Source organism: Neodiprion fabricii, chromosome 4 (genome assembly GCF_021155785.1).
Source record: "Neodiprion fabricii isolate iyNeoFabr1 chromosome 4, iyNeoFabr1.1, whole genome shotgun sequence".
NCBI classification, from domain to species: Eukaryota; Metazoa; Arthropoda; class Insecta; order Hymenoptera; family Diprionidae; genus Neodiprion; species Neodiprion fabricii.
In genome coordinates, this window is record NC_060242.1 from 13,941,301 (window position 1) to 13,966,184 (window position 24,884).

Genomic DNA, 24,884 nt, shown 5'->3' on the forward strand with positions numbered 1-24,884 from the left:
CAGAGGCGTTTATAATTGCAGGGGATTTCACTGCCAGAATCGGATCAGAAAACCCCATCTTTGATGAAGTCTTGGTCAATTCACCACTATCAAGGACGAGACTCTCTCTAGATAGGGAATTAAATAAAAGAGCGAGGCTTTTACTGGATTTCATGGAGGAATTCAGTTTTTTCGTAATTAACGGTAGGACAGCAAGTGATAATCCGGGAAGATTCACATTTGCAAGTGAAGTTGGTCGGTCGGTAAATGATTTGATCTGGGGAAATGTTATTGCTCTAGAGTACATTCTCGACCTTGAAGTCTTGCTTTTACCAACTTTATCAGATCATTTCCCTTTAGTTTTAACGCTGAGTCAGCTATACCCGGAGCAAACAAAAGAGGAGTTGATTAGATGGAAGCCACAACTCTGTGAAGAGTTTCAGTCTAAAATTCAGGAATTCGAAGTTCCGTGTTCAATATTGTACTACCGATAGCAGATATCTAATGTATGATCATTCGGAATGAATATGAATGGGAAATTCCTCGTCAAACCCGATGGATTATTTGTAATCGGAAAGATTTTTTACACAATGTATAAAATGGTAGAAGCCTCACCAAAAAATGTTGCCAATAAACTATTCGTTCATTAAGGTCAAGATAAATCTTCTTCAAACTATTCGTTCGTTAACAACAATTACAATGTTCAATGTTTCCGGATAAACCAAAGTTTTCTACGAAAGCTTATCCTCTCTACTCGCGAATGTGCTGTGAATAATTTTTCTACGTCAAATAGAACCGGAGATGAGATATTGATTCTTCAAGTTTACTGCGCGCTCATTTTGCAACAAAATTGAATGACTCGGCGCTTCCGGAAAAAAAATCGTAGAAATAGGTTTTGATTTTTCATGCTCACATATCACTTCGAAAAAGCTTTCATTGTTTTGGAAAATACGCGGTCATTTTTTGTCAGAACGATATTTCTGACTCAAGAACCTAAATTTCGTCCCAACTGACTTTTTATGGTTTATATGATGAAATAATAACAGTCGTAATATTTATTTTCCGCAAGATTTGAAATTTCTCGCATATTTGCATCGTACTTAGGGTATATGTCAACAGGTGTAAATTTCTCCAATTATCGGAAAAAAAAATTACCGTACGATTATAATAATTGAACTCTCCGAGCATTCGAATCTAGGCTCCGATAAGATTGTAGTATTCGCAACGAAGCATTCAGCAATTCTTATGTTCTGCACACTCCTAACGAAAAATCAAAATGATTATATATGAAGAGAACAGAGAAAAGAAAATTCAAAACACGCATACAATTTGGTTACTCAATATTTTGAAAAATGTATAACAGAACGATGATCGAAACAAATGTCAACAAAACGACGATCTTTCGAACGCCACTCTTTCGCAGCAAACGTAAACAAGACGATTTGTTTTCTACATTTTTTTTCTATACTATGGAAATGCTGGAAGTCCCTCCCCACTCCTCAACGGTATACATTTTCGTAGAAATACAATGAGCATCATGGGTACAGTGAGAACACTCTGGGGCGAGTGTTTCCATACGTATGAACGGTAGTGTATATTCATTTGAAAAAAAACGGCAATTTCTCAAATAATAAATTGAAAAATCTGAAAAAATTCACGCAAAGTACCTTTTAGTAGTACTTTGATGTAACCAATTATGGGGCAGATCTGAGATGGTCGGAAAAAAAGTGGCCGAGTTGACGGAGAATCCTTCCTTTTCGGGTTAAATTCCGAAAATATTGGTTTTTGGAAAAAAAGGTGGGAACCGAAATTGTTCAGAACTTGATTCTCAACAAGTTTGTTGCTATTCATTTATGCCATTAAGTTGAAAATAAACGAGATAATGGAAATATTTCGAATTTGTTACTTTTTTCAGGTTTAATTCCAAAAATCTTGATCCTAGAAGAAAAACTGTGAAATCTAAACTTGTAGAGAATAAAAATTTACACAACTTTTGTTGTAATGGTTTTTCTTTAAAATCAAAACCGGCTGAGTTATTCAAGAAAAACCATCTTGACCTAAAAAACCATTTTTCGAATATACGCATAAGCATGATTTGGTCGCCATTTCGAATTTACACTCCCAGTGACCCCCCCGAGGCAGCTGTGAAAAAAAAATTTTCGTACAAATTATTTACAAATTAACTGGGGAATTTCGATATCAATTCTGACGATGACCCAAAAAATTAAAAGCTTGATCGAAACAGAAATCCGAAAAAATTAAGTTTCCATTTCTTTGAATGAAAAAAAGGCGTTTTCCCAAAAATTTCTTGGGAACTTTCGACTTCAATTTTGACAAGGATTCGCCCTGTCAAGTATTTGCAGTGAATTACGAATCACCCTGCATAGCAAGTGCAGATTTGGCAGGAGTCTTGTAAATGATATCTATAATTGCATAACAGAAATTTGCAGTATAAAACACTTACCATTGCAACGAACGACTCGTTCGTCGGCGCGTCAAATTTAACCTTTTTTCGGTTCAGCCGTACGACGTAACTTATCCATTGTTGCCCTCACAAGATTATTGTTGTTTGTAACAAATATATGTTGTAACCAGATATTTTTATATATTTGAGGGTATAACGATATAACGATAATTGGTTACCCTACGGCGCAGTCGCTAACCTAAATAATTAGATAGGGAGAGATACTAAGGGCGAAAGATACAATTGTTGGGCGCCAGACGCACATGCGTCAAAAATAGATGATTAGAGAAAAAGACAAAGGTAAAGGTGAAGGTAATAGATAAAGGTAAGGTCAGGTTCTACGACGGTTTTGCACAGTTCGCTCAGAGAGACAAGATAATGGTAGAGGGGCGGAGTCGAATCCAATAGATAAAATAAGAAACAGGTGAAGCAGGAATAATATCAAATATATTAAACAAGAAGCGATAAGTTTACTGACAAGCAAGTAGCGGAAGAGTTTGCGATACAAGTACGATATATGCGATAATTAACAATAGTTACAGCCAGAGAAAGGTTAAGCGAGAGAGGTAACAATTAACGGAACGTTTTCCGAATAAGCGGGAAGTATGAGCAAGCTCGCGATATTAAAGGTAATGATTAACACGGTTTTATGACAGGTAGGCAGAACAGAAGAGATACACTGTACTTAAATTAAGCGGTAAGCAAATAAATCATAAAATGTGAGAAGCGATTATAACACATGCGAAATACAACAATTGAAATAGTTATCACATTACCAGAATGATCAGAAATAGGCAGACAAGGAATTATGAACTACAAGGTAAATTCAAGCGATAGGTCAAATAGAAAATTATCATAAAATATAGAGAATAAAAGATAATACGTAGTCTCTGGTTTGCGGTAAGTGCGAGAGAAAGAAAGATAATAATCGGTACGATAAAAGGTAATTCAAGATAAGGCAAACAATATTCAAGGTAATTAATATGCAACGTACGGCAAACCCAATAGAGTACGGACAACTACGATCAGCGATATAAGCGAAGAAAATAGTTAAAAAGATGTTATGCGATATGGCACAATACTCCAATGTCAAATAAACGACGAACGGGACCGCGCAGCGATATAAGATCGCTTCCGCGGTACTCTCACTAAGATGCGATAATCAACGATAATAGATAAAGAGACAGATAGAAACTAATCAGAGAAAATATAACAAAATAGTAATGCTCAATAGCTAAGATAAAAATTGATCCTTTAACGGAACGCGCTGCTGGACAGCGATATTAGACATTTAAATATTCTAAAAGAGAAAGATAATAAGATAAAGCGATAGTCACTACGATGCGTAAGTAATAATCAACCAGTCGCGAAGTTACTTGCAATAAGACAGAGAAAGAGACAAGATAAGAGATAATAGAGAATAAGGTACGAGCCCAGGTGGCTCAAGCAGACCAACTGCAAGGTAAAGAGAGAAAGAGATAAAGGTAAAGGTACGATATATCGCAAGTAATCTCGTGGCTTCACAAAATAGAAAAGGAACCTCACTTACGTAAAAGAAGATATAGTAGATACTACAGAATGCGGTACACTAGCGAGAAACTAAATACAATGATAGCAAGAAACTCTATTACAGATATCGAGAACACGTCTTTCTCAATTGACAACTGAACGTAGAGTACTGAGATGAGCGATGATCCTGATTTTCATCGAGCTGGTGTCACGTGATTCTTCCCAAAATTTGCGGTATCTTAATTGGACCAGCTGGTCTCGTGGCCTGGTCCAAGGATAGGCGGTGATAATCCCTCGCCGTTTGATGTTCTTTTCCCTCGACGACGGGTATCGAGGTATCAGGACGTCGGAAGGTGGTTAGAGATGTTTTCCTGCAGCTATGCGGTATCGTTGGTGAGAAGGGGGTGGGGGTCGTACTGCTCAGGTATTGCGATATTGAGGTGTGCGGCAATGTTACGTCACCGGTCTCCTGGACTTGCGACCGACTGTAACTCACTCCTTGCTTTACTGGTACTCCCCGTTGTAGCTATTTCGTCGGCGCTGCATCCCGGCCCTCGCTCATGGAAGCCCTCATGCCGGAACGATCTGGTGGTGATGGCCCTCAACCCGGATCCCCACACTAGATCCACCAGATCCACGTGGTCAGCATATCATTAGCCTATTCCACGCCGCAGTCCTTCGATAAGACGGTTCGTTAAGAGAAAACCGTCTTCTATTGGATAGTCAACGACTTAGTAGATATTAGGGTCGGTTCAGCTCCAGGCTGATAAGTATCGTCGACGGGAGGCTTCATTGTGTTTTTGACGCACAGCCCTGTACGCCGCCTGACGATGCATCCGAGCGGTAGAAGCATTCGTTCGTGGTTCGGCTCCTGGCCGATAAGTCTCAAATAGTTGGAGGTGCTGTTGTGCATCACGCACGACCCTTTTCGACAACTAGATAGGCATCCATCGGGAGTGGTTTCAGCGGTATTCGTTCGTCTGTAGTCGGTGGTGTTGATGTTGAGCTGGTACGTGACCCCTGTCAGGAAATGTCCTGGTATCTTGACGTGAAGGTCTCGCGGATGGTTCTCGAAGAGCATTATAGAATTAGAAAATAGCATACAATTAGCTTAGTAAAGAGAAATCAACTTAAAGATAATTAGTCGTTCATTTTTGGAGTATTGGCCTCAGACGTGCTTTCGTTATTTTTAGCGATATTTGTACCTAGGGGAATGCGATAATTAAATAAAGTGACGGGGTACGAAATACCACGTCACAATGTATACACACTGGCCGCGTGAAAATTTCCACGTGATTAGAACTTGTGACACGGAAAATTACCAAAACACTCGCGTTTGCTTCGTTCGTCGCGAAAAATGGATGTGAACGGTACGCGAGGAAACGCAGAAGTGACGGCCGCGCGGATAGTGGGGACAGTGGCGCGTGAGGGATAGTACTTGGAATCCGAAGAAGTTGATTCCTTCGAGAGTTCCAAATTTCTGTGAAATATTATAGGATTGTGCCGGACTTTGATGTACAGCAGTAACATATACCCTGACTTTTCGTAGGTCATATACGATGCAGAAACCAACCCAAAACTCGCTAGCGTATCCGTAGCTTATACCATCTACGAAAAGTCACGGTATGTAGTTTTATAACGATTTCCACCTAATGAGTAACTTTCAGGCAGTTCGTCTAATGTAAAAAAAAATGTTGGTAGCATCATTCAGAACTAGGCGTAATTGACAAATGAAACGAAGCAAATAAAGTATGAAATCCTCATTTGTTGAGAATTAAAAACAGAAAAAATTGGCAAGCAAATCTTCATCAGAATTTTAACAAGGATCGGCCCTGTAAAATATTTACCACGAATCTTGAACCGTTGTATGCAGTAATTGTCTGTATGTAAAATCACATAGATTTTTTGCGGGATGTATTTCTAGTATTGTTAAACACATCCGGTTCAGAAACAATTTCGCGTATGTATTAGGGTAATCTTTAAAACAGGCTCGGACGATTATCAACCGGCCCACCCCCCCCCCCCCCCCCCCAAATTTGCGATAAATAAATAAATAATGGTGTGTTCAAGAGCACAATTTTTTATCTCAACCCTAAACCCTCACGCCTATACTTGCGTGTTTCCTGCAATTTCGGTATTTATTTTACTGCCGCATCTAATCTTTCGGTCAATAATCTGTAAGTATGACAATTTTGCGGACATTGATGCTACTATTAGATGAGGATATCCGGAGCGTATATGGGGCATTCTATATCAATTATTCGCCATTTATATCTGCCTTTTCGACGAACAGAAATTAATGGATAGGTATTTTCGTTTTTGTTAATGATTTTCTATCAAATCCATGAAAAGATTTAAGTGGTGCGTACTCGATGTAGAATGCCCCAAAACCCTTCAATAAAATAAAAAAGAATAATTTTCTTTGCGGAACTACGACTCAAAACGAGAAAAGAAACAGTTTGTTATTTTAATATCGGGTTTTGGAAAAGCCATGAGCATTTAAAAAAAAATTGTGCGATATTTTGATAAATTTATGGTGTTTGGATGAGTTGAGACAAACATCTAAAATATTCCAGAAAGACTGCTTTTGGCAGGTACAAGAAAGTGTAAAATTTTCAATAAAATCAAAATTGGTCGGGGTCACGGGTTGGTCGGTTTCGCATGGAATGCCCCGTTCACGTATAGTCGGGCTACGTGCGATTACGAATAGTTACCGCGTTGTGAACTAATGTTACCATTTCCAAACGATGCCTTATAATATGCACGAATTTCAAAATCTAACGGTTATTCTGAGTGAGTTATACATTTTTTCGTATCCACCTAATAGCCTATGCTCTCGTCGGCACTGCAGATTGTTGCTTTAGTAGAAACATAGGACATGTGCGTATTACCATTTTGTTTTACCATCTGGTACCGCGTCGGTCGACTACAGCGCTTCTGGAGGTTCAACGTTGAACTAAATTCCAGACTTCTCGTGCATCAAAACGGGCTCCTGTCACCTGAAAATCGCCCGCACAAATCGTGCCATATTTACAGAAAATTGACTAGTGCTATAGGTTTTCCCGGATTACGTGTGTGTTTTTGGACGTCGGTACCTCCCTGGCAAAAGTGAAAGAAATTCTGATTTCGTACAAGCGGTGAATATTCAACAAGTCGCTAGCCCGATCGGCCATGTTTGACGCGACGTGATTTTATTGAGTTCGTCATTATTTTTATTAGACGTTATCAGTGATCTGCGATAGTAGTGACTGAGATACAGACGTACAATTTGATTCAAGCTATCTTTTGAAAATTTTCCCAGTCAGATTCGTACCCCCGTTTCATCAGGATTTGTGCGGGCGATTTCCCCGCTTCTGACGTCACGAAATATATATAGGACTTGCCAGGTCAGCGGCACCTTAAGGCTAAATCGCGATGTCGTCCTCCGCGCAGCTCTATGGTGTCCCGGGAATGAGCGGGGTGGGGCACCCTCGTCGCTAGGCGGTCTTTCGCAGATTCGTCGGTCAGGTGCTGAAGGGGCGAGCGGGGTAGACTGCGGCGCACCGGCCACCAGCGGGAATCGCCTCCGCCTTGGTAGTACAGGCGAATAAGGCATGTAGTCGAATGACTCCTATTCTTTTCGAGAACAAGTTCGTCGATTTTTTCATAGGTAGATTTGATTTCAAACAATGTGCCCTTGATTTTGCCTCATATCAATTTAACAGCTGATTGTTTATAAAAATGTTGAAAAAAAAATCGAATTTTTAGATGTAATTTTTTTTCTAAGGGCGTGAGGAAAAAATGTTTGATATAAAAGTAGTAGGTCTCATCCTCGTGTATAAGAAAATAATTTTTTATGTAAATAATAATTTTTAGTCCAGCCGTAAAATGTAAAAAACCAGCCATTTTCTTTTTTTCAATTTCAATCCAGGTTCCTTAATTATAAATTTAAATCTTTGAAACTCACATGTTGCGTGTGAAATTAGTGCTTCAAAAACCAGTCCAAAAATTCTTCGATTATCTCGTACATTATGGCAACAAATAGCGATTTTCGAAAAAACTTGAGGTACCAATAGAATCCAACATAATGGGGTTACAGCGTCAAAAAAAAATTTCTCGTAGTACTTACAGATATGGAGATTACTATTGCAATTGAAAAAAAATTTTTCTTACCTAACAAATAGGATTATTGCTGAAATTATTGACTTACGAGAAACATTTTTTAATATTTTTATTTCTATTTTTGAGACGAAAAATTAAAAAAAAAAAAAAACATTTATCAAAATAAAAAACTAATGACACATTCCGGTTGCTGAGAAAAAAGTAATTAGATTTGAAAAAAAAAATCCTTCTACGACAATTTTTACCGGAGATATTGCGATATAAAAGAAAAAAAAAAGGAAAAAAAATATTGATCAAAATGAAAAACTAATGACATATTTCGATTGCTGAGAAAAAAGTAATTTGATTTGAAAAAAAAGAAATCCTTTTACAATTTTTTTCAATCGCATTAGTAATCTCCATATCTGTAAGTACTACGAAAAATTTTTTTTGACGCTGTAACCCCATTATGTTGGATTCTCTTGGTACCCAAAGTTTTTTCGAAAATCGCTATTTGTTGCCATAATGTAGAAGATAATCGAATAATTTTTGGACTGGTTTTTAAAGCACTAATTTCACACGCAACATGTGAGTTTCAAAGGTTTAAATTTATAATTAAGGAAACTGGATTGAAACTAAAAAAAAAAAATGGCTGGTTTTTTACATTTTGCGGCTAAACTAAACATTATTTTTCAACTGAAAAAAAATTTTTCTCATACACGAGGATGAGACCTACTACTTTTATATCAAACATTTTTTCCTCACGCCGATAGAAAAAAAATTAAAAATAAAAATTCGATTTTTTTTTCAACATTTTTATAAACAATCAGCTGTTAAATTGATATGGCGGCAAAATCAAGGGCTCATTGGTTGACGTCAAATCTACCTACGAAAAAATCGGCGAAACTGTTCTCGAAAAGTATAGGAGTCAATGCTTACTCGGCTGGACTATGGATTCCCGCGTCGCAGGAATATCCGTTGGCTCCCCTTCCACAGCCTCAACATCCTTCCCTCGAGGTCGTCGCTATTCCGCCACTCCGAAATATCTTCGACTCCATAGTTGACCTCTGGCCTGGTGCCGTTGTACTCGAAAAATAAAGAGAAAAAAACAGCCTGCAATAACTTAGTCGCTATTCACTACCGTGTCCCCTTTCGGAAGCTCGAATGTGTGACTCCAGTTCTGGTGCTCTTTTCTAACCACCTAGCTATCGTTATCCCCTCGAGTTTGGTTCCGCCCAGGGTTGAGGGAGCCACGTTATAGTCCATACTGCGCAAGACGACGTATTCATAAAATTGAAACAATTAATACTGATTTATAACACATCAAAAACCACAAATTCTGTGCAAGCCGAATGCGTATGAATTCAGATGTTTCAGAAGAATAAAAGCGTATTTATACATAAATATCTAAATTTTCAAGTACTTACCAAGTTCTCGACAACGCGGTCTTCATACCCATGCTCGGCCATGCATTGCAAATTATTCAGGTCAAGATGAATGCGCGTTGGCCGTGGCGTCGCGAAGGGCACGAATTGGCCCGAAAACACAACTACGCCACGCGTTGAGGTGATAGTAGACACAAAGTACGAATTGCGGTATTTTCGTAACTAATTGCCGGCAAGAAAATTAGCATTCGTAATTTCTCTTTAATCAATAGTTTTTTATGATGCATAGCACAATAATAATGAATAAGAAAGTAGAGTATATTTTTGGGAGGCGTTTAACAACTTCAGGGATAGGTAAAAAAATTACTTTAACAACTTTATAGCGACTATTATATGAGTGGATTTTTTTTAGACCTACTGATCATTTTGAAATCCTTCACAAAATTGATTACACTACCGGCTCACACTACCCTATACAGCCCCCGTAGGCTTTCGAATACCATCACCTATAGGCTATCATAATTCGAACATTAACTTTCGGAATTGCTGCAATCTTACTGCAATATCGTTGCAATTATGACGGGCAAGTTGCGTGAATTGTAATATTGCAGCAATCCATCTGCAATGTTTCATATGTAAGCTGTCAATTGTAATATTGCTACAATGTGTCTGCAACGTGGCAACCGCAACTGCAATATTGCAATATTGCTGCAATGTTGGTGCAACGTTGTGTGCTATGCGGGTGATTCTAGGTGGCGGGAAGAGTTCGAATTGTTCGTTAAGCGCAAGCAAAATACTCGAACCGTATTCAGTGTTGTTTCATTATATTCCATATTTCATTCTCTTGGTGGGTAGAGTTTCCAGGCAACTGACGAAATTGATTTTGTTGAGATCGATCACGTTCGATGAAAATTTCTCAAATTTCACGTACGCTGGATACTGATGTTCACGATGAGAAGATTATGAGAGCCGTATAACTTATTTAATAAGCTCGTGATTTGTATATCAACCACACCCACCCCCATAATAAATTCTTTGTATTGCACATTCGCATTCTACATGTAAGTTATTCTACCGTTATTTGCAAATAGCATGTTTACTGCAGTTATTCTGCCGGTATTCCTCTATCCATCGCTAAAAATATTGATTTTTTTGTAATACTTTCTCTGAATGGAAAATATGCCTGGAGTAAACAATTTGCAGTAAAGTCTACGGGTCGTCATCAACATTCACAGACTACGTAATTGCAGTGTCGCGATCGCGTCCAATAGTGCAAAAGAATGTTTTCGAAGTATTCTGATACTATTTTGAAAGGGTATATTCCGCCTGCCATTTTGCCATACCACCCCGTCATCCTACATCGCCATCTTGCTTCGCCGTCTTGTCCGCCATGTTGTTATTTACATTCGTCAAGTTGGGTTAGGTTAGGTTAGTACCATGCTCCACTATCTTGTCAGCCATCTTGCCTCAACCATCCTGCTGTTTACATTGGTTAGTTTGGGTCAGGTTAGCTTAAGTCAGTAACACACTGACTACATGCTCCGCCGTCTTGTCCGCCATCTTGCAGGTTAGGTTAGAGGTAGGGTTGGTTCAGGTTAGCTTGGGTAACACACCGAGTACAGGCGAAGCGCGCCCTACATCTCCCGCTCGATCGGTAAAACAGATTGATCCAGAACCCCCCCCTCTCCATATCACTACTAATAATTTACCCAGGCGAAGAAAACGGCAATTTACGTGGCGGCAAATTCAGATGCAATGCTGCACTCGGATTGGCCTAGTGATATCACTTATAATTTGAATGCTATGCTTCGGAAGAGCTTCCGGCAAAGAACTTCGCGGTTAGATTCGAGTGAGCTATGGCGCTGGCTAGTCCGTGGGGGGCAATTTAAGCACACTCTTATTATGCGAGTCAAGTACGCTTTGTGTAGGTTTTAAGGCGTAGCGTTGTTTCATTAGTTTCAGTCTCCTGGCGGCCTGATAACGCTGAGAGTGCGTAATTAGATTAAAGTGCGACTTGTCGTAGTATTTACTCTTTATGTAATCATATCTGTTCTTACTTTTGTCTAATAAATTCGCTAAAGCTAGCTAACTTTTTTGGGTTTTCCCTCTACACCGTGAGGGTTTTTACGCCCAAGCAAGCTATTATTTACCGTTAGTTTATCCACGAAATCACTGTGTTATTATTAATTATCTGACTGCATATTCCTCTGCCAATTGTCCCTTATATATGACAATATATGATATATTTCAGAACATACAATTAATACCCCGAAAGTCGATATAAAAGTCAGTTATTTTAAGAACAAGTAGTGTATTTAACTATGAAATTCTTATCATACTGAAGTTAGTAACGTTATAGTAACGATTCATGCTGAGGAAAAACCATTATTTCGTCATTTTAGAATGATCTGAAAGTCGGTAAATAGCAATAAAACAAAATACACTCATATTTCGAAATATTATTTGGTTAAATAACTTTGTAAAAATAAGAAAATAGGACTTTTTTCTGCATTGTTTCATAAGAATAACGTTACTAATTTCAACCTTGTGAATTCTTGACCTGTAGCTTAGAGACAACCCACTTCAATAAATCCCTGGTAAAACTATTTTTGAAGTTATTCGAACCACTTTCATAAAATAATTTTTCGCTAAAGAAGTAAAATAAATATACGGTAAATTACCTTCACTTCTAAGTATTGCCTATAATGTTTGTCATTGAACAAAGAATTTTTGTAATCTGTTTCAAGGAAATCAACAATGTCGGTCTGTTAGAAATTTCAAAGGCGCAAGCATTCGGTACTCGATCTTCAAATTATAAACCGAATCTTCGTTATTATATATTATAAGAAAAAACGGCGTGGCTGTGGTCCTGATTGCGCGAATCATTTTACGATTTTTGATGAATTTTGTGAAATATTGTCTACTAAATGTATTGTCTTTCATGAATATTTAAATTCTTCAAATATTTTGTCACGCCAAAATTTTAGATAGTTAAATTATAGAATTTTTAAAAATATTTCACTGGTGAAGAATCCGATGATGATACTGATGGCAACAATAATACCGAAAAGAAGGAATCAAAAATGAATTTATTTTGGGCAAAGACAAAAATACCAAGTGGTTTCATGATCCACATAATGAAAAAGTTAGAACGCGACGCCATAATATTGTAACACGTTTACCTGATGTTAAACAATCTGCTAAAGGTGCGAAAAGATCAATGGATTGCTGGGAATTATTTTTCCCTACTGAAACAATTGAAGAATTTGTTAATCATAAAAATGTTTTTTTAAAGTAAAAATGACAAAATTTATTGCACAAACGAAAGTTTCAGTTAAGTAAGTCAAGTTGCACTTAAATTCAAGTGAATGTTTCAAAAATACAAGTTATTATTGGTTACAATAGTTACAAACATAGTCTGTGCTAGCGTCGTGAACCTCAGAACACGCTTCGTGAGCCCACTTCGCACAGCTCGTACACTTAATTTTCAATTAATTTAATTTTACCCTTATTTGTTCTGACTTCTTTTTCTTTGCACTTGCCTTCTGTTTTTTATTCTTAGCGTTGAGAGGAATTACCTTCATTTTTGTAGGAGGAGTCGGTAATGATTACTGTTTTCCCGCGTCGTTTATCAGATTTTCAGTTTCTGGCCTTTCGGCACGCGGAATTGAAAAGGCATCTGTTCGAGAAATCTGAAAGGCTGTCGATACAGGAGGTGTAGTTCCTTAAACCCTTGGTGTGGGCAGTTCAGGTCCAGATTGATTCGATGGCGCTCGTGGAAGTCCTGATGAGGTTCCAGGCTGATCTGGATTCACTTGCGTAGACTGGGGTTGCGAAGTTTCACATTGATCTTCATGCACTTGCACGGTCGAAGGCCCTGAAGTTAGGACATCCATATTCTGCACTTGCGATCTGTCAATTGTCTCCGATGTTTTCAACATCTAATCGGTATAGACAGAAGGATCAGGTGGGAATATTCCGGTCTTCCGAAAACCGTTAACAGTAGTTTCATAAGTTGCCGCTCTCATAAACGCTGTGCCGAAGAGTTTCGCGATTTGGTAAATCGTGATCGATCGACCAGCATGAGCAGTTAGCCACCCTTTGGTTTGTACAGTATAGTATTGACTAACTGGAGCCATGAAAGAGACGTCAAGTGGTTGCATTCGATGTGTACAATGAGGTGGAAAACACAATACACTAAAGTTAGCTCGTGCCATGTCGATAGCGCCAAAATATACGATACCAAAGCTCCCCATTTTCCCCGATCGCACAATTTTGCAAACAAATATGACTCCACCATACTGCGGTGAAGTGAACCAACAGGTCCAAGCGTTTATACGTAGGTTATGGTCTGTACTTTCAGGGAAATACATACACTGAAAGGTATACTACCTCTTCTTCATAATCCAGACATTCGCCCTTGAAAACAAGCCTGTAGAGTCGTCCGATGGATGGCGCTACTTTATTAGCCAAAAATAACATATGCCCGTGTCACCCGACTCTCCCCTAACAATTCATATAAAAGCAGATGTTCATACTGTGAAGAAAAAAACCGTGGTTCTATTCAAAATCGACTGGAAATCAGCGATCTAAGCATTGAACATTTCTTAGAAGATGGAGTATTCCGCTGAAATGTCAAAAAAATATTCTCCAAATGTGCACATATGTTTTCTAGACCTGTGATTTTTTCCAAATTTTTTAAGTAGAAATAGCTGAGTTATCGCCAAAAAACTGAAAATCACGTTTTATGCGATAACCTTCAGCAAAATGGAGTTAGAAGGCTAAAGTTTGGTATGAGTCTGTCATTTACCAACAGAAAGCGTTGGTCACTAGCAGAATCCAACTCGAGAGAGGGTGCTCGCGGCATGTTTATCTGACTATGCCCTTTTCTAAGTTTCAATACTCCTAATCATATAGTTAGATAATCCTAACAATAAGTTCATGTCTGCCTCGAGACGAGAATGGCCATGTAACAAACGTGTCAGCTGTGCGCTTTCCGACAAATTTGCTGCTGTGCTGACTAACGTTACCTGATTTATAATTAGAATCCATTTCGAACCGGATTGTCGCAGCGTCGCGACGCGTCGATCGTTGTTTGTCGTTCGGTCGAGTTCGTTATCGGTGGAAGTAAGGCGTATCTCCCTTCCGTTTCAACGTTAGTCTGTCTAGTGTCATTCGTGAGGAAAGGTAGGATGTCCCCCCTTCTACTTGCCTGGTCGTCCATATCCGTGAGCGTATTATATATGGGGCATTCCACGCCAAATCGGCTACTTATATGAACCTGATCCCTTTTGACTTAACTGAAAGTTTTTTTACCCTTTTCTACCCTATGAAAAACGTTTCTCAGAATTTTTTCATCAAACTGTTACGTCCGTGGACGTCGTTTATTCCCGAGCGGTAATGAACAAATGGGTTCGCCTTCGCCTTTGCGTCCGGAGACAACCAGAATTTATGATAAGCTTGAATAACCGTTTAGGTGGTTGAGGTATGCAATATATATTTGGTGGTTGAGGTATGCAATATATATTTGGTTGAATAATTTTTGGAGTAGTTTCGAACGGAGTGTGTAGTTCACAATTGGTGAGAAAAGTTATACGTAAGGTTGTTGAGTGTCGGAAAAAGAATTGTTCGTGTCGAACGTTGGAATAGGAATGCCATGAGGTAAAGAGGATCAGACGTGAGGTGTGCAAAATGGTGGGGAATAGAAGTAGCAAAGTCAGCAAAGAGCGAGTGGCGTGAGCCAGAACGGAAATAGGAGGAGAAGAATGAGATGATAGGGTTACTGTAAGAATCGTGGGAGAATGACGAGATGATGGAGACGTGTGGCTATACGCCGGAGTTAACAAAAATTTCTAATAAAAAAAACGTCCCGATAACTCAAATGTTGAAAAAGTTATAGCTATTTCCAAAAAAATGAGCCATTTTTTCAAAAGTTCACAACTTTTTTTTGGTTTGATAAACAAATTTTAAAAATTTCTGAGAATCGTTTTTTATAGGGTGGAAATGAATAAAAAACTTTCAGCCAAATCAAAAAGGATCGGGTTCAAAAGTGGTCGATTTGGCGTGGAATGCTCTATGTACTCGTATGTGAGGAAAGTATACGTTCCATAGTTTTGAAGATGCTGCGTTTCTCATGCTCCATGCGCCCTTCATTTGATCACCATCAGATGGAGTGACGATTAGTATACGAATTGAGGAGAAACACGGATACAGAATATAATGCGCAATAGAGCACACGTGCCAACTACAGAGAAAGAAAATTGATAATAAGGAAGACATATTGTGAACAAAATTAGTAGGGTAAATAGAGAAGTGATAATATTAAACTTAAATGGTCGTTCTTTGTTTACAGATAAAAGTGTAAAGAGCTGTAAATAATAGTTGTTAAAAAGTGAATAAAAAATATTTCCTTTATTTACACGGAAACATATGCTCCCGAATAATAATTGTTCTTCATATACATACTTAGTGGCTGTGGGTCTGTGCACTACACCAGTGATCGTGAAAATATATGGGGCATTCCATAACATACCGATCAAGATCTTACGTCGATATCTTCGATTGGCTTCATAATTTTTTATATGAAATTACGTGTCGAAAAACCTAATCGCAATTTTTGTTAGAATTTTTCGACTCAGTGTATCTGTAGTATGATTTAAAAACTGAGAAAAACCCACTTTGTAAGATCTGAAAAAAATCAAAAAAATCTTACAAAACATACAAAAATTTTTGATACTTATTTGAAGATGGAGATATCATCATTTCGAAAGGTAAATAAGAAAAATCAATAAAAAATTATTATTGTATTGCATTTTTGCCGTATAAATGAACACGGAAGCTCATTATATTATGGGTGGAAAAATATCTATTTAGAGATATTGTAATGAGCTTTTATATTCATTCTTATGTCAAAATGCAATTCAATAATAATAATTTTTTTATTTCTCTTGTTTATCTTTGGAAGTTATAAAATCATCATCTTCTTCTAGGTGACAAAAAAATTTTGTTATATTTTATAAGATTTATCCGAATTTTTCAGATTTTATAAAGCGGTTTTTGCTTTCGAGTTCTTAAATCTTACTTCAGATACGTTCAGTCGAGAATTTCTGAAACAATTGCGATTACGTTTTTCGTAATGTACTTTCATACAAAAAATGACGACGCCAATCTGAAACATCGACGTAGAATCTTGATGGAGATGTCATGGACTGCCCCATATACTGTGCATCTATTGCTCGTCTAGAAAGAGAGATGCAACCATAAATTTATTAACCAACCATAGAGAAGTGAATTCGAACATGTCTTTGGTGAATTGAAAAATTAATGACGGAACCAGGAATCGAACCTGGTATTTGGAGATGCTTTGCCGGAGACTTACTCTACTAGACCACCTAGCCGTCCTGACTACCATGTCTCTAATTTCTCGCATCACCATACGAGAATTTGTTTGTTTTCAGACTGTGTTGTTGACTAATTGTAAACTCGAATTGTGTAATACGAATGACCAGATGAATAATTAATGAAACACTTAGGCCTGATTTCAGAAGGCAACGCGAAAAACTGCTACCGCCTAAACCGCGGTAAATGGAGAACACGCGCAGAATTTGAAGCTGCTTCACTATATACGTCTCAAGAACCGCAATACAGAGACAGACACGAAAACAGAATAGGGAACACGCAGGGACATTTCCAAAAAGTCATACTATACCTCATTACACTGTGATTATTATTCTCACAACTCACCCCACCATACCCAGTACACGAATAATTGGATATAGCATACAGAAACATGAGAATGGAATATGAAATGTTCATAAAACCATACGAATTCGCAAACTTCGAACAGTTAGAAAACATAGTGAAATCTTGGAACAAAAACATGGAATCGGAAAAAACCAGACAACGAACTATCACAACACAAACTATTACAACGCTCGTCAACAAAACAATAACAGTACCTAGCCGTCCTGACTACCATATCTCTAATTTCTCGCATCACCATACGCGAATTTGTTTGTTTTCAGACTGTGTTGTTGACTAATTGTAAACTCGAATTGTGTATTTTCGTTTCGGAACAAACTCGCATTTGTATTTCTGGTTCAAATAAAGAGTATATAGTGTTCAAATCTTTGTACGGACGTTTTTGAAAGATTCGCATGACACCGGGACCAGCGAAAGCCTATCCGTGGACTTGTACCGACTGGAGCACCAAGCGGCCTCGCCATCGTCATGTCAATCCTTTTTATCTAGCCAATTCGTCTCTGTTAATGTTGTGCATATTGATAGTATTTTTTTTTACATACTATAACTACGCACAACAATAACATAAACGAATTGACCAGATGAGAAGGATTGACGTGACAACGGCGAGGACGCTTGGTGGCTAGTAAGTATAAGTCCACACTGTTAAAAAGAATCTGAAATTTGCAACAAATTCACAATGTCAAGTCATATGACATTTACAAACTAGGCATATGAAATCACCATTTATACCCCTGTATGGCTAAATTCATACTCGCAAATCAATTTTCATATATTGATGCAAAATTTATCATACGTGATAGTGAATATCAAAACCAGCTGAAAAATTTCCCAATCACGCATTGTTATGATACATTTTTTACTGAAAATTATAATATTTGTACATGTATTAACCTGTTCTTAACCAACAGAGCACTGAAAATACAATATAGTTTGTAATATTAGCTGTGGCCAAATTAAAAATACGAGGCATGTAACATGGAATATTACAATGTAGGACATTCAATATTGTAAACGGAGTTAAAAACTTGTGTAAGAATTTTCCAAACACGTAATGCAGTGATATTGATAGCCATACAATATTCGTCTGTGGTAGAAAGATGCATCGTAAAGAGTCTTGCTAAAGATTTTGAGCCCTTGTAAATTTTTTGTTACACGGATAAGCTTCCGTTCGTCCCGGGTTCGATTCCCGTGGCCGTTCGTTACTTTGTCTCATCACGAATTTCTTTCTTTACGTAAATATATGTATATGGACTACTTATAAAATTGATATTCTAAGAAAACGATACACTCTAGTCGTTAGAGCTCATGTCATAGGCCGCAGTATGCAAATATTAAGACATTACTTTGTGTTGGCCCCCACCACCTTCCAAGCAAAATATATGTGTATACGATTTAGTCTGAGAACATATCGCTCATACTGTGACGCCGATCTTTGGCTACTTCTAGCTCATCCGAAGAAGTTTACCAGGAACACACTGGGTTTACAATAATTTGGCGACCCGCGATGAAAGCTGGAAAAATTTATCTGACAAAAGATATCACGAGATTTTGTTGGGCGCCTCGCACTCGTCGATCTTCTCCCTGAGAACTCCCGCGTTGTTGTCACCAGATGATGTCGCTCAATTCGGCGCCGATCCTCTACTTCATGTCACATATACTCGAAAACAAAAATAAACAAAAATCTTGAAATATTTCATTCGCTAGCCTATAAAGAGTTTTGGATACATGTCTCTTGTTTTGGTGCTGTTTCCGAAATTATCGACGATTATCATCGCGAAATCCTGACTTTTGGGTTTCGCCCAGGGTTTGGCAGGCCGTTTGTAACGTGTATTAAAAATGTTATGTTACAATACATATTTTGCAGTCAGTTTTACATGAACATAATTCACGCGTCCACGCCTCACTCATCTAATCATTGTGAATAATAAAATCTGAGTTTATTTGATTATTATTGTTAATCACTTAAACACGCGTACTTTCATTGTACAATTTTTGAACAATGTATGTCATCTTTCACAAGATTAATTCATTATAACCATTGATTTCTGACAAATCTGCTATCCTTTATTGATGTGAATTTCACCTCACCATGAGAACAACTCTCACAGTTCCGTTTGGAGCTATAGCAACACGATCCCACTTACCGATTTATCGAAAGCTGGGTCTTCTTCTTCATTTTTATTTATAGTTGTTACGTGGGAGTATTTCCTATTTTCAATCATTTACAAGCACCGCTCGAAAACATACACCCCCATGTAACGACATCACGATGAATTCAGTTCAACTTGAATGCGTATATCAATTCCAAAATTATGAGCGCGTTTCTACATATTTTCACAACCCTCGATCATGCTGTCGGTGTTGTGATATCGCAGATAGCTTACCAGACTGTGGATAGGTAGGTCGTGTACCGGTTGTGTATCCAAATCCCCCAGCAAGCGTGCGTTTTTCGTAAATATTTAAGTCAGTTTGGGTACAGATGTATCAAATCTAGGTGCGTTATTCATAATTAACAACACAATTTTATTCTAGTGAAATCTATGATATGTTGTTACGTCAGTCCAACATATCTGATTCGTTGATCTTACATGCATCTGTATATTTGTCACATCTCTATGCCGTAACTCAAATCTGTGAGTGATATATGTATATCAGTCAAAGCAGCCTATGGTGGACACTGTATAATTTCTGTAGAGATCATTCGCAGTTTGCATGATAGAACAGTGATTTTCCTAGAAATATGGTGAAACTAATTATACTACACGGATACAAACTTTTGTTTGCTGAGTCTGAGTTTGAGTGCTGATCGAAGTTATACTGTTACTATTTCTGCGGTAGACACCATCACAGCTAACTCTGAATCCATATCTACTTAAAAAAAAAAAATTGAAATGTATCACGAAAAGGTTGAAAATCATAAAGTAATCAACCATTTCTTTTTTGCAGATAAAGAATCGCCGCTTGCAGATCTACTTTGTTGTATATTCACAAAGTCTTAACATGGAGGTCCAGACGCTAACTTGCTTGCTAGTTATCATGGTGCTGGCATTTTTGCACATAAGTAGTAGCGAACTCGAAAAAATTGGGCAGCTCCCAGCCACGACTTTAGTCAGATTTTATGCGTATAGGCACGTGTCTATCATTTACTTCAAAATACCACTGGATATTGCACTAGCAAGATGGAAGTGAGTACAAACATTTGATTCAATTGATTTTTTTTTTACTCATCTGTGATAGCTGACGATCTTGGGTCCGTTTATCCGCTTTTACATTACGGATATAACTGAAAAATCGAGGAGTAAACTTGACTAAATGTGGGTATAGTTAGATTATCAGCTTCATGTTTATTGTGAAGAATTCCGTGTGGAAGGTGGATTTGAAGTATACAGATTACGAAATAGGTAAGAAGTGACTTGAAATGAGCAGAGCGGAATATTGACAGTGGTAATCATTTTTCGAAATCGCAATTACTTGCTTGTTATACTTTTTCTAATATGTTTTTCAGGAAGTTAATTTATCCAATCCTTGGGCGAGCATAAAAATACGAATTTCTCAGAAGACAAGTGCAGTGCATCGTGCCACATTGATAGAACCGAATGAATATAGATTATTTTAGGAATTCCATTCTAATGTTAAAGTTTGAGATTCGGTGAGATTATAACTGAACAAACCGGATACGTGAATTGGCACCCCAAATTCAAAATTCACTGAAAATTATGTGTGCTGACTCTTTTTGAAATAGTCCTGGAGTTTTCAACTATTTTTGAGAATAGTTCTGTGGAATGAATACTGCAAAATCACTTTCAGCTTTCAGAGATGCCAAATTCATAAAGCAACCCATTTCGGGAAAAAACCACTATTCATTAGATTGATTGAAAGTTCCATCAAAGTGTTATAATGCTTCACAAGTTTCACCGATAGTTCTGAAACCCAAGATAGAAAAAACTTGTGACGTTACACCATCACATGCACGTCACAATAAGCCCCAAACCCACGGACCGGAGCCGAACAGGCCCGAGAGCGGCCGAGTAAGGCTGAACGTACGCAACGTGTACACGCGCAGCCAGTCCGCCACGAGCCTTGGGGAATGGAAAATAGCCCCGCAGCTGCCGAAAAGAGAAGCGCATAACAAGTATGCCGGAGATTCAAGAGCCCTCGCCCCCTAATCTTGACGCCTCATTCACCCTCAACCCACCCCACCGACTCACACGCACTCACTCACGACCCCAACACACGCTGGCCCACGCACCTACACACGCATACCCACACACACTCACACACTCACGCTTAGTAATAAGTTCGACTCAGGTAATATTAAGTACATTCCACTCACAATCAGTCGGGGGGAGTCCAGCTGCATCGTGGGACCCAACTCCTTTGTCAATTAGTTGTAAGCTTCAATCGCAAACAAATATAAGCACAAAGTTTTACCTTCGACTTCGCGGGCTACATTCTCTCCCTGTCTCTCACCCCCCCCCCCCCCCCCCCCCCCCTCCCGCAAATTGGTGCCCAATGTAAAAACCCACATTTTTCCCCATTAATCCCGACGAGAGTCAATTGCATACACAAAACAGAGACAATTTATACAAATTCAAACACTCTAGAAATTTAAAACAGGTTCGGTTAAAATCACATACACATACGACACAGGTACACGACCCGAAACAATGCCAGACAGAAGACACAGTTGGCTGCACGGCTCGTGAACAGAACACACAGGCACGCATAATAGAGCGCAAAATCAAAACAATACAGTGCTTGGTAACGCGCGCGGGTCACACAATACAAACTAAGTATAAAACACACACGGATACTATCGGCGGATGCGAATACACGAGCCACTTCGAGATGACAGAAATATGATCAATAACGAACCCAGGCTATTAGACGCACCCATAGCAGAACCGAATCGCGAATCATTACACAGCACACATATACAACCTAGGACAATGGAACCAGTAGAGATCACGCACACACTAAACATTACACCAATACATGAACAAAGGCACACACACATGTTTTCTCAAAATGCATCGGCCTTAGTAGTGTATATATGAGAGTTCTAACTCAAAGATGGCGGCGCTCCCACCTAGTTCCCCCCTAGCTCCCCCCTAGTCCCCCCCCCCGGACTCACGGCGCACCCTCTCTCACGCGCACCCCCCCCCCCCCCCCCCCCGGACTCACGGCGCACCCTCTCTCACGCGCAGCCCACCCCCCCGGTCATTTTCGGCGGCTATTCCCATAGAATTTGACACACACACACACACACACACACACACACACACACACACACACACACACACACACACACACACACACAAATAATTCCTGTCGAGACTTATTTGGCGCCGGAAAGCCGCACATAAATCAGATAAGGTAAGAAACCGCTAGATCTATTGAAAAAATTCCAGGAAATGACCCCTGAAGAAAGGTTTAAAATGGCGTTTTGAATGCTTTTAACAATTTTTTTATTTAACACCAATTACATTTAGTTTTCTTATTGTATTCTCAATTTTCTTATTCTAAATTTTAACGAGTAAAATTATATATGTTATTTTCAATATCCATATTAATTAAACATATTATTATTCCAAAATTGACTTATACCAATTTTTTTACAGTATCACTAATCGGATTATATTCAACAATGCGGTCATGCAAGATCATGCAGTAGGCAGAAGTGTGTGGTGGGAACGTAATGCTAGAATCAAATTCCAATCGAATGTCCACAGGTCCAGTTTTCAATGTTTCGTTCTGCTTGGAGCAATCGATGACGATAAGGGGAGCTTGGTTTACGAATTCACGCTTCGATAGCAAAGGCTCAGCTTCTTTGTTATAGTAGGTCACTTGAAACCGAACATACATATCATAGAGAATGGCGTATTGATTATTGTATATATCAAGATTCATATTTCCATAGGGATAGCACTGTGAGTTGAGGAAGAGTTTTACATCTCTGATCCGACAATGATCAAATACGCTGGCATTTCTCAGCGACTCGTTTCTCCTTGCAGTTTGAAATCCTAGAACGACATATCTCGGCTTCTCGAGCTGCGTCGATGTCTTGACTGACCATATATGCCGCGTTGTTGACGGGAACATCGGATACACGTACGTTTCCCAAGAACGAAAACTCATGGATATGGCCGGATCCTTGGCGATGTAGTTGAGTAGCTGGATTTTCGGTTTATCAGCCAGTTTGATGTAGGGCAACAACCACTCGATTTTATTCTGGGTGATTTTAAAGTTTTCCGTCACCGAGCTCTGAATCACGGCATTCAAATCAGTGTTGGAACGTGTGAGAATTAACTCGTGTTTAGCGTTGACGATGACTCGACGATAATCTTCGGCGAAGCCTAGCACATAATTTAACGGCAAGACAACATCGAAATTTCCAGCGGCATCAGTTAGGTCCTTATCCCCACTCAACCACCCGGTATTCTCCAGACTATATTGCTGGCCTGGAGTCAAGGATACGTAACCCTTCATAGTGCTGGTGATGCCAACATTTTTATTCCGATCAATCTCTACACCGTTCAACTCATAGCGAACTTCCTCAAACAAATGACAAATGGCCATATTGATCAATTTCGTTACCGTCACCGCAGCCACACCATCATCCCTTGTGATTTTTCCATGAATGTGTAGAGAGCTTTTACTGGGCAGTAGACACAAGTCTTGATGTTGAACAACAATATGGATTTCATCGTTGTTCTGGAAGGTGGATGATGCAAACGGCTGATGAGCATGAATCTCAGAGTGCGCGATCGATTCGTCGAATACCACAGGCTTCTGTATTCTTATTATTTCTTCCGTGGTAACACACACAGGATGCAGCGAACACGAATTCTTATTTTCGAAAATTTCCACGCAATCGAAGACCCAGGCTCTGGAGAAACCGAACGTTCAGAGGTGTCAGTCTCGTAGGCGGTGTAAACGTTGTCAGAGGTGTCGGGCGAATGATGATTTTTGACCATGACGTTTGACTTTTATAACTTTTGCCCAACTTTCTCGTCTCAAACACGATTCCCATTATTTGAGTGATTTCACGTGTAAACGTACAGTAATCGTTTCGCCGCGAAAATTAATCAGCTCGTCGTCTTGATCGACTATTCTCAGCTGTAAATGATGTATCGACTGTACGGCGATTGGCAGGTAAATGACGTTGGTAGGCACTTCGACAATCTTATATCCGGATGAAACGGTTGGGAAAAATTCGTGAATCGTGTGAGCTCGACGCCCGTTTATGTACGCCCCTGTGGTTATGCTACACTCAACGCGTAAAGTATTAACCTTCAGTATGGCTACGGGTAATTCAGATTTATGAGTAACGTTTCGTGATAGCTCAACCGCCTTAAATCCCAATAATCGGCCGATCGAATCTTTGGGCTTAAAGTCTACCACATGATTGCATGTGACTTCACTGTTCAGCTCATTGTTGTTAGCTGTCAGACTGAGGGTGATGTCGGAGGGTAGCTCCTTATGTAGAAAATTTTTAATATCCTCAATTTCATAGCATCCCGTGGGTATCGCGATGCTCTCTCTGCTGTTGTCCGCTCGTTTCAGGTAAAATTTATTACACCTCTCATGAATATTGGGTATTCAATTGAATGTCAGGAACTCGACGAGTCCGAGAACATAGTTCTTCTCTGGTGATAACTCGATTGGGGGGAAATATTGAGCCTCCAGCACAGAGGATGTGC

General features: G+C 38.9%; 1 protein-coding gene across 1 annotated transcript in view; it reads left to right on the forward strand.

Annotated features, from left to right (window-relative positions):
- LOC124179507 (transmembrane protein 8B-like) overlaps window positions 1–24,884 on the forward strand; it is a 380,831-nt gene that overhangs the window by 45,699 nt on the left and 310,248 nt on the right. The window contains exon 2 of the mRNA XM_046563978.1: window positions 20,128–20,366. Coding sequence (XP_046419934.1) covers window positions 20,182–20,366 — 185 coding nt within the window. The 5' untranslated portion in view covers window positions 20,128–20,181. The remainder of the gene's footprint in view (window positions 1–20,127; window positions 20,367–24,884) is intronic.